Source organism: Stegostoma tigrinum, chromosome 42, assembly GCF_030684315.1.
Source record: "Stegostoma tigrinum isolate sSteTig4 chromosome 42, sSteTig4.hap1, whole genome shotgun sequence".
NCBI classification, from domain to species: domain Eukaryota; kingdom Metazoa; phylum Chordata; class Chondrichthyes; order Orectolobiformes; family Stegostomatidae; genus Stegostoma; species Stegostoma tigrinum.
The window spans coordinates 12,063,955-12,078,762 of record NC_081395.1 but is presented as its reverse complement, the minus strand read 5'-3'; the positions used below and the strand labels follow the sequence as shown (position 1 = coordinate 12,078,762).

The 14,808-nt window shown below is 49.4% G+C and overlaps 1 protein-coding gene across 1 annotated transcript in view; it reads right to left on the bottom strand.

Moving 5' to 3' along the window:
- The window catches only part of cnih2 (cornichon family AMPA receptor auxiliary protein 2), a 135,198-nt gene extending 121,529 nt beyond the window's left edge, over nt 1-13,669 (bottom strand). Inside the window, exon 1 of the mRNA XM_059641624.1 lies at nt 13,093-13,669. Coding sequence (XP_059497607.1) covers nt 13,093-13,173 — 81 coding nt within the window. The 5' untranslated portion in view covers nt 13,174-13,669. The remainder of the gene's footprint in view (nt 1-13,092) is intronic.
- Nucleotides 13,670-14,808: the final 1,139 nt, after the last annotated feature.

Here is a 14,808-nt window from a genome sequence, read left to right as displayed (position 1 = left end):
CACGCCCTCTGGTTCTCAATCCTTCTACGAGCAGGAACAGTTTTGTTGTACCCCTCACTTGCCCCGCAACCACCCCTCCCTTCTCCCTCTCCCACACAGAGAGGGGCAGCGCTGCACCAATAGCTCCTCACAAATTCCATGAGCGTACCAATTCACGGGCAGCCACAGGCCTTTCGGCTCCTCAAACCTGCTCCATTATTCGTTAGCAACGTAGCTGTGTTCAGGATTCCACATTTCCATGCACTGACTGTCTTTGACACCCCGATCCTGACAACAGTCTACCTACGTCTGCCCTAAAATTATTTAATGACCTTCCCCATCTTCCTCTGAGGTACAGAGTCATAACAAGTCCACAGTGTGTAATCAGGCCACTCAGCTCACCAAGTCTACAATGACCCTCTGAAGAGCACCCCACTCAGACCCACAGCCCTACTCTATTCCTGTGATCCCGCATTTCCAATGACTAATCCATCCTAACCTGCACATCCCTGAATGCATGAGCAATTCAGCACAGCCAACCCACCCTAACCTGTACATCTTTGGACTGTGGGAGGAAACAGGTGTACCCAAAGGAAGCCCACGCAGACACAGGGAGAGTGTGCAAACTCCACACAGACAGTTGCCCGAGGGTGGGATTGAACGCAGGTCCCAAATTCAGACCTAAATCGGAGGGAGAGGGAGAAAAACGTAACCACCCCCCTCAACTGAAAACCAATCCTTGCACAGTTGCCCTAGGCTAGTCTGTGAATATGCATCACAGCGAGTACTGACCATTAAAAGCAAGGAGCAGATGTGTGTTTCTGATCCCGAACAAGGGATATTTCAGATGGCATGTTTTTTTTTCCTCTACCCCCTGCAAAGTGAGGACAATTGTTTGTTTGTGTGTGGGGTGGGAGGGAGCGAGGAGATTTCAGCTCATGCGTCAGCAAGTACATTCGATCTTGAAATGATGCTGCAGTTATAATTGAACCCTCCGCACTTCGAGCACATTGCCTCAAATGGCACTGGGAACAGATGCGATAATAACTTTTAAAAGGGCGCCATCCCTGTGCTAGAAAGGGATAAATCTGTACAGGCTATGGCTCACTCATCTGATGCCTGACCTCGGAATGCTTTCCTGTGAAGACAGCTTGAGTAAAAGGGGTTTAAAGTCTCTAGTGTTTAAAGGATTGAGAGGCATTTTGTCTAAGGGAAGGTAGTGGAAAGGGGGAATGTTACTGGACGAGCAATCCAGAGGTGTAAATTAATAAAAACCAAACGAACTGCAGGCGTTGGAAATCAGGAACAAAACAGAAATGTTTTTGGTTCTGAGGAACCGTCAATGGACCAGAACCATTAACTCTGATTTCTCTCCACTGAGCTTCTCCAGCAATTTCTGTTCCTGTTTACATTAACATTTACGGGACTTGGGTTCAAATCCTACTATTGACAATGATCCAATAGTGGGGTTGGGGAGGAGAAGCTACACCTGTCTCAGGGATGGTGAACATGACAAACAACCATTCACTATCATAAGGATTATGAGATAGGCCATTAAAAGCTGAGATGTGGAGGAGTGTTTTCTTCCAGACACTGAGGAGCCTGTGGAATTCTCTATCACAGAAAGCCAGTGAAGCTGGAACATTGAATGTTTTAGAGAAGGAGTCAGATATAGTTCTTGAGGGCTAAAGGGTGTGGGGGAAGAAAGTGGGAATGGGGGAACTGAGTTGGATGATCAGCCATGGTCCTAATGAATGGCAGAGCAGCCTTGAAGAGCTGAAGGGCCTACTCCTGCCCTATTTTCTGATCTGATTCGCTAATGCCTTTTAACGGAAGGCCAGCTGTCCCCCTTACCCGCTCCAGCCTCCACGTGACTCCAAGCCCTACGGCAATGCAGGTGACTCGTAGCCACCTTCTGGAATGGGCAGTCAGCTAGATGCTGTTTGGTTGGGGTGGGGGAAGGAGGTTTTGGGGAAACAGGGATGAGTTGGCCTTGTCAACGATACCCACATCCAAAAGGGACAAAACAAAATGCCATTGAAACCTATAAAGACGTGAGCAAATTGGAAAATGTTAGATGTTGGAGAGACCTGAGCTCATCTAAGTCATTGCAATCACATGGAATACCTGCAGTGTGGGGGCAGGCCATTCGGCCCATTGAGTCCACACCACCGCCACACATCTGACCAGCATTCCACCCAGACTCACCACACTATCCTGCAACCTTGTATCTCCCATGGCTAATCCATCCTGGATACTATGGGTAATGTAGCACGGTCGACCCACCCAACTGGCACATCTTTGGACTGTGGGAGGGAATCAGAGCACCCGGAGGAAACCCATGCAGACACGGGGAGAACACGCCAACTCCACACAGACGATGACTCAGGGGTGGAATCCAGCCTGGGTCCTTGGCACAGTGAGGCAGCAGTGCTAACCACTAAGCCACCACACTGCCCTGAAATCTAGAGAAGGAGACATGTATTCACTCAGAGGGTTACGAATCTCCAATCACATGGACAGTCGGTGGATGAAGATGTCAAAGTTAGCACTTTGGGCTCTAAAGGAATGAAAGGATATGGGATAACAAGATGTGAAGTTGGATGAACACAGCAGGCCAAGCAGCACCAGAGGAGCAGGAAAGCTGACGTTTCGGGTCCGGACCCCCGAATGCTGCAAAATCCATTGAGACCTCACGGATCATCCAGGCTTTATTTGTAATGAGACAATCCCTCATTGGGTATTCTGGGCACAGGAAGCTCCCACAGAAAATGAACAGATCATTGAGGAGCTGATTGAGGGAGAGTTGTTGACAAACATACCTGCTGATTTTCCAATAGCATCCAGCCGTCTGTGCAATCAGCCTATTTGTTCCCAGGAGACCTCAGCGCCAAACCTTCAGTGTTTGCATCAAGTCAGAAAGGCCAGTCAACAGCAAGGGCTGAATCCTCACCTCTGACAGCACTCAGGAGGCTCGACACCATCCCTGACAAAGCAGCCTGCACTTGGATTAGCACCACATCCACAAACATCCACTCCCTCCCCCACCAACACAAAGTAGCAGCAGAGTGTACTACCTTCGAGTTAGAAATATAGGAAAATAGGAGGAGGGGTAGGCTAGTGACAGTGAGAACTGCAGATGCTGGAGAATCCAAGATAACAAAGTGTGGAGCTGGATGAACACAGCAGGCCCAGCAGCATCTCAGGAGCACAAAAGCTGACGTTTCGGGCCCAGACCCTTCATCAGAGCAGGGGTAGGCCATTCAGCTTTGTGAGCCTGCTCCACTTTAAACATGGCCATTGCTGATTATCCCATTCAGTTCATTGCTCCTATACCCTTTGATCCCATTAGCCCTAACATCTCCATCGAACTCCCTCCTGAAAACATTCACTGTTTCAGCCGCAAACACTTCTGTGGCAGAGAATCCCTCAGGCTCCCCACCCTCTGGGTGAAGACATTTCTCCTCATCTCAGTCCTAAATGGTGCCCCCCCAACCCTAAATCCTTAGACTGTGACTCCCTGGTTCTGGACTCCCCAGGTCATTGGGAATATCCTTCCTGCATTGACCCTGTCTAAATGTGTTAGAATGTTATGGGTTTCATGAGATCCTCCTCATTCTTCCAAAAACCAAGTGAATATAGTCCTAACTGATCCAGTCTCTCTCCAAACGCCAGTCCTGCCATCCCAGGGATCAGTCTGGGAAACCTTTGCTGCACTCCCTCCATCGCCAGAGCATCCTTCCTCAGATAAGGAGACCCCAAACTGCACACCAGTGCTCCAGGGGGTGGTCTCAGTAAGGCCCCTGTACAACTGCAGCAAGACATCCCTGCCCTGATACTCCAATCCTCTTGCTATGAAGGCCCAGTATACCATATGCCTTCTTCACCTCCTGCACACTGACTTCCAGCGACTAATCTCACCAAGGATCCTCCAGCAGCATCTTTCAAACCCACAAATGTCTGGTTTCTGTCATATTGTGGTTATCACATCCACCTCACATGAGCGCTCCCTGATTCGAAACTGGGCCAAAACCTCCTGAAACTGATAATGGGAAATTAAGCCAGATAAGTGTTTGAGGTATTCTGGGAGGGAGGGGTTGTTTAGGCATTTTTGTGAAAGTGACAACACTGTACGTTTCACATTTGTTATGGTCTGCAAAAATAAAATTAATTTTGGATTGGGCTAGGTTAGATTTTACTAAAATAAGGCAGGATCTGGCCAAAATGTACAAGGACAGTTACTCGAGGATAAATCCACAGCAGAACAATGGGAGGCATTAAAAAGCAGTACAGGCCCAACATGTTCCCTTTAAGGTGAAATGTAGGAGCAAAATGAAAACCCCAGAGAACACTGGGATGTCTAGGAATGATCCGTACTCGATAAAAAGAAAACAAAAGAGAGGTATAACAGTCGTAGAGGGAGAAAAATAACACAAAACCATAAGAAATAGGAGCAAGGGTAAGTCACCTGACCCCTTCGATCCTGCTCCCCCATTCAATAAGATCATGGTGATCTTTTCAGGGACTCTGCTTCATCTACCCACCTGCTCACCATAGCCCTTAATCCCTTTACTGTTCAAAAGTCTATGTCTGCCTTAAAAACATTCAAGAAGATAGCCTCAACTGCTTCACTGAGCAGGGAATTCCACAGATGCACAACCCTTTGGGTGAAGATGTTCCTCCTCAGCTCAGTCCTAAATCTGCCTCTCCCCTCCTTATTTTGAGGCTATGCCCCCTCTAGTACTAGGATCACCCACCAGTGGAAACAACATCCCTGCATCTTGTCTATCTATTCCCTTCATAATTTTAAATGTTTCTATAAGATCCCAACCCCCCACCCTGCCACCCATTCTTCTAAATTCCAAAGTGTACATTCCTAGTCTACTCGATCTCTCCTCAGAAACCAACTCCGGAATTGATCTGGTGAACCTCCTCTGTACCCCCTCCAGTGCCAGTCCATCCTTTCGCAAGTAAGGAGACCAAAACTGTGCACAGTACTCCAGGTGTGGCCTCACCAGCACCTTGTACAGGTGCAACATAACCTTTCTACTTTTAAAACTGTAGCAATGGTGGGATATAATGGAGGCCCATGAATGCACACAGGGAGGGGATGGGGGTTGTGTCAATTAGGAGACCAATGACAACCCACAAGAAAACACTGGTGGGCAAGGCTACGGAGAATCCCAAGTTATTCTACAAGTACATGCAGGGAATAACCAGCGAAAGAGTAGGCCCTACTAGGGGCTACGGGGATAATGTGTGTGTGAAGCTGGAGCACATTGGTAGAGTGTTAACTGAGCATTCCACTTAGTTGGGAAAAGTAAATTTGAGAAGATGAACTGTGAAGCTTTTGAGCAGACTGAGACAGGAAGCGAGGAGACATTGGAGGTTTATATAGATTTAAAAATGGACAACTCCCCAGGTCTGGATGACTTATATATCTCAGGCAGCTGTGTGTCGGGGACAGAGATGAGGGAAATCATTGCAGGGGCCCTGACCAAAATTTTCAAATCATCTCTGGCCAAAGAGAGTGCCAGAGGACTGCATGGCAGCTAATGTGTGTCCACTGTACGAGAAGATGGACCAGGAAACTACGCAGCACTGAGCGTAGCATTAGAGTCGGGCAAACATTGGAGAAAACAGTGAGAGGGGAGGTTAGTGTCCACTTAAAGAAGCAAGATTTGATCAGAGACAGTCAGCATGGCTTCATCGGACGGGGCTCATGCCTCACAAATCTGATGGAATTTTTCAAGCAAGTGACCATATGTTTGTTTGAGGGTAGAGTAGTATCTGTTTTAGATTTCAGCAAGGCCTTTGACAATGTCTCACATTGGAAACTGATAAAACTCATGGGTTCCAGAATAACTTGACAAATTGGATCCAAAATTGGCTTAGAGGCAGGAGACAGAGGGAGCTGTTCATGTGGCTGGAGCCCGGGTGTGCAATGCCATTCCATGGCGATCAGTGCTGGGCCCCTTCCTGTTTGTAATATTCATAAATGATATTGATGAGAATGTGGACTGATTAGTAAAATTTGCAGATAACACAAAGATTGGCCAGGTGGTCGACGGTGAGGAGGAAGGTCTTTTCATAGATATAATAGAATCCCTACAGTATGGGAAGCAGGCCATTCAGCCCATATAGTTCACACCATCCCTCCAAAGAGCATCCCACCCAGACCCACACCATCATCTTGCACTGCTCATTGCTAACCTGCACATCCCGGGCACTATGGGGCAATTTAGCACAGAGAATCCACCCTAATCTGCACATCTTTGGACTGTGGGAGGGACCGGAGCTTCGGAGGAAACCCTCACAGACATGGGGAGAACATGCAAACTCCACACAGACAGTCACCCGAGGGTGGAATCGAATCTGGGTCCCTGGTGCTGTGAGGCTACAGTGCTAACCACTGAGCCACCGTGCCACCCTACTGCATAGCCATCTCAGGTTACAGGAGGATATAAACAGATTGGTCAGATGGGCACATCAGGGACAGATGGAATCTTACTCTGATAAATGTGAGATGATGCACATTGGAAGAAAGAGCAAAACAAGGGAGTACTCTATGAACAGCAGGACACTAGGAAGCTTGGGGGAACAGAGTGTCCACAGATCCCTGAAAGTGACAGCATAGGTTAACAGGGTAGTTAAGAAGGCATGTGGGATGCTTGTGTTCAGTCATGGCACAGATTATAACGGCAGAGAAGTTATGTTGGAGCTGTACAGGGTTTTGTTTAGGCCACAACTGCAGTACTGTGTGCGGTTCTGGTCTCCACACTATTGGAAGGATGTGCTTGCACTGGAGGGGGTGCACAGGAGATTCACCAGGATGTTGTCTGGGATGGAGCTGTTCAGCGATGAAGAGAGGAAGGATAATTCCTTGGCAGAGAGAAGGTGGAGGGAGGGCCTGTATAAAGATGAGGGGCAGGAACAGGGATAGAAGGCAGTTCTTAGTTGAAGAGTCAATAACCAAGGGGCATAATTTTAAAGTGAAAGGCAGCAGGTTTAGAGGGGATTCGAGGAAACACTTTTACACTCAGAGGGTGGTGGGGGTCTGGAATGATCTGCGTGGGAGGGTAGCTGAGGCAGGGAACCTCACAACCTTTAAAAAAAAGTGTTTGCAGGGTCATAACGCTCAAGGTCATGGGCCTAGTGTGGGAAAGTGGGAGTCATGCAGGTGGAGGAGTAGAGCTGCCTGAACACAGCAGGCCAAGCAGCATCAGAGGAGCAGGAAAGCTGACGTTTCGGGTCTTGACCCTTCTTCAGAAATGGGGGAGGGGAAGGGGATTTTGAAATAAATAGGGAGAAAGGGAAGGCAAATAGAAGATGGATAAAGGAAAAGATAGGTGGAGAGGAGGCAGGTAGAGTGTATATTTGGCAGTAGAAAGTCAATAGTCTGAAAGGCCCCTTCAGTGCTGTATAATTCTATGATAAATTGCTACCAGCTACAGGGTCAAGGGGCAGCAGATGCATGGGAACACCAGGCCCTGCAAGTTCCCCATCCTGATTTGGGAATATATTAGCCATTCCTTCACTGTCACTGGGTCAAAATCCTGGAATTCCTTCTGTAAGGGCATTGTGGACCTACCTACTGCACATGGGCTGTACTGGTTCAAGAATGCACGTTTTCAAGGCCCTGCTCCAGCCTGCCCTCTCCAACCCTGTCCCCTACCACCTCACCCCGTTTCCAGCTCCCCCAACCATGGGTTCAAGTCCCACTCCAGAACTCCAGACACCCATCATGCAGGCCAACATTCCCAGTGCCAATACTAGGGATTGCTGCCCTGCCAATGGTGCCAACTGTACAATGTGGCTCAGTGATTAGCATTGCTGCCTCACAGCACCAGGGATCCCAGTTCGATTCTGGCCTCAGGCAGTGTGGATATTGCACATTCTACCCATGTCTGTGTGGGTTACCTCCAGGTGCAGTTTCCTCCCACAGTACACAAACATGTGCGGGTTAGGGTGGATTGGCCATAATAAGTTGTCGCATAGTGCCCAGGGATGTGCAGGTTAGGGTGGATTGGCCGTGCTAAATTGTCCCATAGTGCCCAGGGATGTGCGGGTTAGGGTGGATTGGCCATGCTAAATTGTCCCATAGTGCCCAGGGATGTGCAGGTTAGGGTGGATTGGCCGTGCTAAATTGTCCCATAGTGCCCTGGGATGTGCAGGTTAGGGTGGATTGGCCGTGCTAAATTGTCCCATAGTGCACAGGGATGTGCGGGTTAGGGTGGATTGGCCGTGCTAAATTGTCCCATAGTGCCCAGGGATGTGCAGGTTAGGGTGGATTGGCCGTGCTAAATTGTCCCATAGTGCCCAGGGATGTGCAGGTTAGGGTGGATTGGCCATGATAAGTTGTCCCATAGAGCCCAGGGATGTGCAGGTTAGGGTGGATTGGCCGTGAGAAATTGTCCCATAATGCCCAGGGATGTGCAGGTTAGGGTGGATTGGCCGTGCTAAATTGCCCCATAGTGCCCAGGGATGTGCAGGTTAGGATGGATTGGCCGTGCTAAATTGCCCCATAGTGCCCAGGGATGTGCAGGTTAGGGTGGATTGGCCGTGCTAAATTGCCCCATAGTGCCCAGGGATGTGCGGGTTAGGGTGGATTGTCCGTGCTAAATTGTCCTGTAGTGCCCAGGGATGTGCAGGTTAGGGTGGATTGGCCTTAATAAATTGTCCCGTGGTGCCCAGGGATGTGCAGGTTAGGGTGGATTGGCCGTGCTAAATTGTCCCATAGTGTCCAGGGATGTGCAAGTTAGGGTGGATTGGCCGTGCTAAATTGCCCCATAGTGCCCAGGGATGTGTGGGTTTGATGGCTTAGCCAATGGGAAATGCAGTGTTACAGGGATAGAGTGGGTCTGGGATGCGTTTCAGTAGGTAGGTGCAGAGTCCATGAGCCAAATGGCCTCTTCCTGCACTGCAGGATTCTATGACATCATACACCCAAACTACCCTCTGAAGTGGATGTAAAGATCCCACTATCCACAATTAGAAGGTGGGCAGGGCTGAAAGAGAGGGCCCCCCCCCCCCCCCCATGTCTTGGTCAATACCTATGCCTTCACCATAGAGTTAGAATTGTACAGAATGCAAACAGACCCTTCAGTCCAACTCATCTGTGCTGACCAGACATCGCAAATTAATCTAATCCCGTTTGCTAGTATTTGGCCCATATCCGTCCAAACCCTCCCTATTCCTGTACCCATCCAGATGATATGGTGATGATGGTGTTGTAGGAGCTCATTGGGCATAAATTGTTTTTTTTAATTCATTTGTGGGACATGGGTATCACTGGCTGGCCAATTTTTATTGCCCGCCCCTAGATGCCCTTGTCATTTCAGAGGGCAACTGAGAGTCAACCACTTTGCTTTGGGTTTGGAGTCACATGTAGACCCCACAGGTAAGGGTAGCAGATTTCCTTCCTGCTCGGACATTGGTGACCCTGATAAGTTTTTTTTCCCTTTGTAGATTCTTAATTATTTTGTTGAATTCAAATTCCGTGGTGAGGTCCGAAACCAGGTCTCCATAACATTACCTGGGTCTCTCGATTAACAGTTTAGAGAAAATACCACTGGGCCATCGCTTGCCTGGATTCCTACAACAATGGTGGAGCTTTTTGTAAATCCAGTCAATGGCTGTAAACTGATTTGAGAATGTGGGCTCAACGATGTCAGACCACCATGCATCCTGGATATGCACTGCCCCAACTGTTGATCCTTTGTTCTGAGGAAGGACAGCGTCTTTCTGAGGGCCTATCTTACCCTCTCTTTGATGCGAGGACATAGCCCTTTTAAGGCTGCCATGACAACACTGCGATTACAGGGAACAGGAGGAAGCCACAGCTGTCTAATACATATTCTCTCTCTCACACTCTCCCCCCCACTCTCTCTCGTTCCCTCATGCTCTCCCTCATACACATTTCCATCTCTCCTCACCGTCCCTTGTTCTCTCTGTCTCTCTCACTCTCTCTCTCGTTCCCTCATGCTCTCCCTCATACACATTTCCATCTCTCCTCACCGTCCCTGTTCTCTCTGTCTCTCTCACTCTCTCTCTCATTCCCTCATGCTTTCCCTCATACACATTTCCATCTCTCCCCATCGTCCCTTGTTCTCTCTGTCTCTCTCTCTCTCTCACATTCCCTCATGCTCTCCCTCATACACATTTCCATCTCTCCCCACCGTCCCTTGTTCTCTCTGTCTCTCTCACTCTCTCTCTCATTCCCTCATGCTCTCCCTCATACACATTTCCATCTCTCCCCACCGTCCCTGTTCTCTCTGTCTCTCTCACTCTCTCTCTCATTCCCTCATGCTTTCCCTCATACACATTTCCATCTCTCCCCATCGTCCCTTGTTCTCTCTGTCTCTCTCTCTCTCTCACATTCCCTCATGCTCTCCCTCATACACATTTCCATCTCTCCCCACCGTCCCTTGTTCTCTCTGTCTCTCTCACTCTCTCTCTCATTCCCTCATGCTCCCCCTCATACACATTTCCATCTCTCCCCACCGTCCCTTGTTCTCTCTGTCTCTCTCACTCTCTCTCTCATTCCCTCATGCTCTCCCTCATACACATTTCCATCTCTCCCCACCGTCCCTTGTTCTCTCTGTCTCTCTCACTCTCTCTCTCATTCCCTCATGCTCTCCCTCATACACATTTCCATCTCTCCCCACCGTCCCTTGTTCTCTCTGTCTCTCTCACTCTCTCTCTCATTCCCTCATGCTTTCCCTCATACACATTTCCATCTCTCCCCATCGTCCCTTGTTCTCTCTGTCTCTCTCTCTCTCTCTCACATTCCCTCATGCTCTCCCTCATACACATTTCCATCTCTCCCCACCGTCCCTTGTTCTCTCTGTCTCTCTCACTCTCTCTCTCATTCCCTCATGCTCCCCCTCATACACATTTCCATCTCTCCCCACCGTCCCTTGTTCTCTCTGTCTCTCTCACTCTCTCTCTCATTCCCTCATGCTCTCCCTCATACACATTTCCATCTCTCCCCACCGTCCCTTGTTCTCTCTGTCTCTTTCACACTCTCTCTCTCATTCCCTCATGCTCTCCCTCATACACATTTCCATCTCTCCCCACCGTCCCTTGTTCTCTCTGTCTCTCTCTCTCTTTTCAATCCTTCCAAGTCTGTATGTGTGTGTCTCTCCTTCTCCCACCATCATCCCCCTTCTCCTCAACTGCTCCTGCTCTCTGCTGGGGATTGGAGGGTGGCTTGGGGGCGGGGGGGGGGGGGGTAGTTTAGTTATTTCATCCAGAAAAGGTCAGATAGGTTGCAACTGTGTCCATTCGACTTTAGAGGAATTGGGGGTAGTCTTATTGAAACATATAAAAGATCCAGGGAGGATTTGACAGGGTGGTGAGGTGCACGGTTTAAAAATACAGGGGTTTTCCAATTATGTCAGAGATGAGGAGAAATTTGTACATACACGTGTATGAGCATGTATGCACATACACATGTGTACATACATATGTGTGAGCATACGTTTGGGCATGTGTGTTCAAACTTCCCTGAGTCAAAGACCATTATCGAGGGGGGGAAATCTCATGATTTGGCAGATCCTTCAGACTGACTCACGAGCAATCAGCCCCACCCCCCCCCACCTTTGTTCAAACGCCCCCCCTCCACTAGCCCACCCCTTTCCCAACTTTCACCCACTCACCCCTGTGCACCCAACCCAGGCCCGCATCCCCTGCCCCCTCCTCATCCTTCATCCCCCATTGCCTTTTACCTCTCAAGCCCCCATCCTTCACAGCCCTGGCCCTGACCTTCACTCCTCACCCCCAACTTCACCTGCCACCCCACACCACCGCCCTTACCCCACCCCTCCTCCCCTACCACTCCATTGTAGAGACCTTGCTGGTTCAGAGACAGAGTCATGAAGGAAAGGTGTCAGGGAAAGTGGAAAGGCAGGCAGGCCTTCCCAGGAGCTGAAGAGACAGCCTCCAGACGCTACAAATTCTCTACAAGGCAGGCAAAGGGTTAAATCCATTAATAAAGGGACAAGAGCAAACCAATACACATTGTAAACAGAGGCAGTTGCCAAGGCAACCAGCACTCACCTCCACTTACAGAGCAGAGATGATGCAGCTTCCAATAAACCCAATCTGAGCATCTCTCCAGTTGCTGCTCACCAGGCAGCTCATTCCTATGCATGTCCGTCTGTGTGCATTCTCTCTGGCAGGCTATACATCTGTGTGCGCATATATCTCTGTCATTCTGTGTCTGCACTGTGTCTCTGCGAGTGTGTCAATGTGCGTGCTTGTGCCTGTGTCTCTGCAAGTGTGTCAGTGCGTGTGCATGCGCGCCTGTGTCTCAGAGTGTGTTAGCATGCATGCATGTGTACCTGTGTCTCCCAGAGTGTGTCAGCATGGCGTGTATGAATGCACCTGACTCCCAGAGTGTGTCAGCGTGTGTGCACCTGTCTCCCAGTGTGTCAGTGTGAGTGTGCGCCTGTGTCTCCCAGAGTGTGTCAGCATGGTGTGTATGAATGCACCTGTCTCCGAGAGTTTGTCAGTGCAAGTGTGCACCTGTGTCTCCCAGAGTGTGTCAGTGTGTGTGTGCCTGTCTCCCAGTGTCTCAGTGTGTGTGTGTCTGTGTCTCCCAGAGTGTGACAGCGTGGTGTGTGTGAATATGCCTGTTTCTCCCAGAGTGTGTCAGTGCGAGTGTGCACCTGTGTCTCCAAGAGTGTGTCAGTGTGACTGTGCACCTGTGTCTCCAAGAGTGTGTCAATGTGTGTGTGCCTGTGTCTCTAAGAGTGTATCAGTGTCAATATGTGTGTGCCTGTGTCTCCAAGAGTGTGTCAGTGTGTGTGTGCCTGTGTCTCCCAGACTGTCTCAATGTGTGTGTGTGCCTGTGTCTCTGAGTGTATCAGTGTCAATGTGTGTGTGCCTGTGTCTCCCAGAGTGTGTGAGTGTGCGCCTGTGTCTCCCAGTGTGTCAGTGAGTGTGGTGTATGAATGCGCCTGTGTACATCGCGCAGTATTCGCAACTCTTTGCCTGTACGTATCACATCGACATCCTTTTGTTACTCAGATACAGACACACACAGCGCCCAGAACAGCCCCCCAACTCCCACACCAGAAATCCGTGCGAGCGAGTGAAATGTGAACTCACATGCCAGATCACGAAAAAGATCAGAGAGGCGCAGAGGACCAGCGTCAACATGTAGCAGAAAGCGGCGAAGGTGAAAGCCATCTCTCCGTGCCTCACACAGACGCTGACAGGCAGATCCACAACCTGTTTCCCTCCCTCTCCCTGCCTCTGTCTCTCTCTGAGAGAGCAGTCCAGGACTGTCTCCCCCTCTAGACGGGCTGCAGTTCTTACACCGCCCGCCTCCCTGGAGAATCGACGGGCAACATCAGGACCACTTCTCGCCTGGTCTGGGTGAAAAGTAGCTTTCCTCCCGCTGCTCTCTCCCACTGACGCACTTACAATTCCTGCTGGCTTTCTGAAGTGTTCGGACAGACACAAATATTCAAAGCCAGGTGGACTTGGTTTCGCTGGTGGGGTGTGGTGGGGGGGGGGAGGTCTGGGTGGTGGTAGAGAGTCTCACGACAATGTTTTCACCTGCTCCCCGTCCCCAGCGCAATCCAATGGGTCAAGTATTGCCCAGGCCTGCCTTCATTTCTCAGTCTTCGCTCTTCAGGTGCAGAAAGTCTGAGGGGCAGGGGCAGTAAAAAGCTTGCTCTGTCGCCTCGTGTGGTGGGAAGTGTCTTTTGCTGTTCGCTAGATATTCCAGCTTTCGGAGAGGAGGAGCGAGGGGGGAGAAAACGTTAAGGTTCAAGTCCAGCCTTCAGCCGCCTCTACGTGGTATCAACAAAAACTAAAAACAGCGAATCTGTACAATCCATGGGAATGTGCTCAATGGTGCAATTTTTTAAAAAGTTGCATTTGATTCATATTAAATTTATTTTGCATCCTTCTTCCAGTTCTTTCCGACAAAAGATTGGCAAATCTTTGTCGATGAACTTGTTTGCAATGTCTGACAGTGAGGGTGTGGAAGGGGCTCTATATTGTGTTCGGCTGTTATCGCTGCTATTTCCAGGGTACAGGGGTGGAAGGGTATTGTTCTTATTTCAGGCTGGGGTTTATACCCTCTCTTTCCCCGTCTCTGTCTGCCCCCTTGCGCCCTCTTTCTCTCTTCTGTCTCATTTTCCCCTCCGTCTTTCCCTCTCTCCCATTCTGCTCCTGTCCCGTTCTCTCAATCACCGACCCTCCGTTCTGTCGTGTGCACGAGATGTTCTCTCTCTCTAAATCTCCAGCTGCATCTCTGCTTTGCCCCCTATCTCTCTGTTATTGACTGCTTTGTACTCTAATGATACCAATTAAAATATTTTATCCTGTGCTGTGTTATAAGGTGTGCTGAATGTCTGCAAGCTGGGATTACTTCGAACTAACCTCGAGTTTAATGCAGCAACTCGGCAGTAATTTGTTCTGAATTAAACGATGTTAGAGATTTATATTCCGATTAAAAGGGACAGGTTCGATATAACGATTCATCTTCGCCGCTGTGTAACGCATGGCTCTGTTGAACCATCCTGAAAGTGACCTGTAAATGGCAGTGCGTTTAAAATAAAATGTAGGGTCCGTTCCTGCAGACACTTCTCAGCATCTGCCTGCTCCTGTCTAGCCTTGTTTCCTCCTGCCTAGCCCTGCCTGTTTCTGCCTCCTCCTGTCCAATTCTGCCTGTTCCTGTATTATCCTGTCCAGTTCTGTTTGATCCTGCTGTCTATTTATTGTTGCCTAGACCTGCCTGCTTCTGCCTGCTGTTTTCTGCATTGGAGTGATCCTGACTGTACCTGTCTAGTCCTGCCTGGTTAGTCCTCTCTG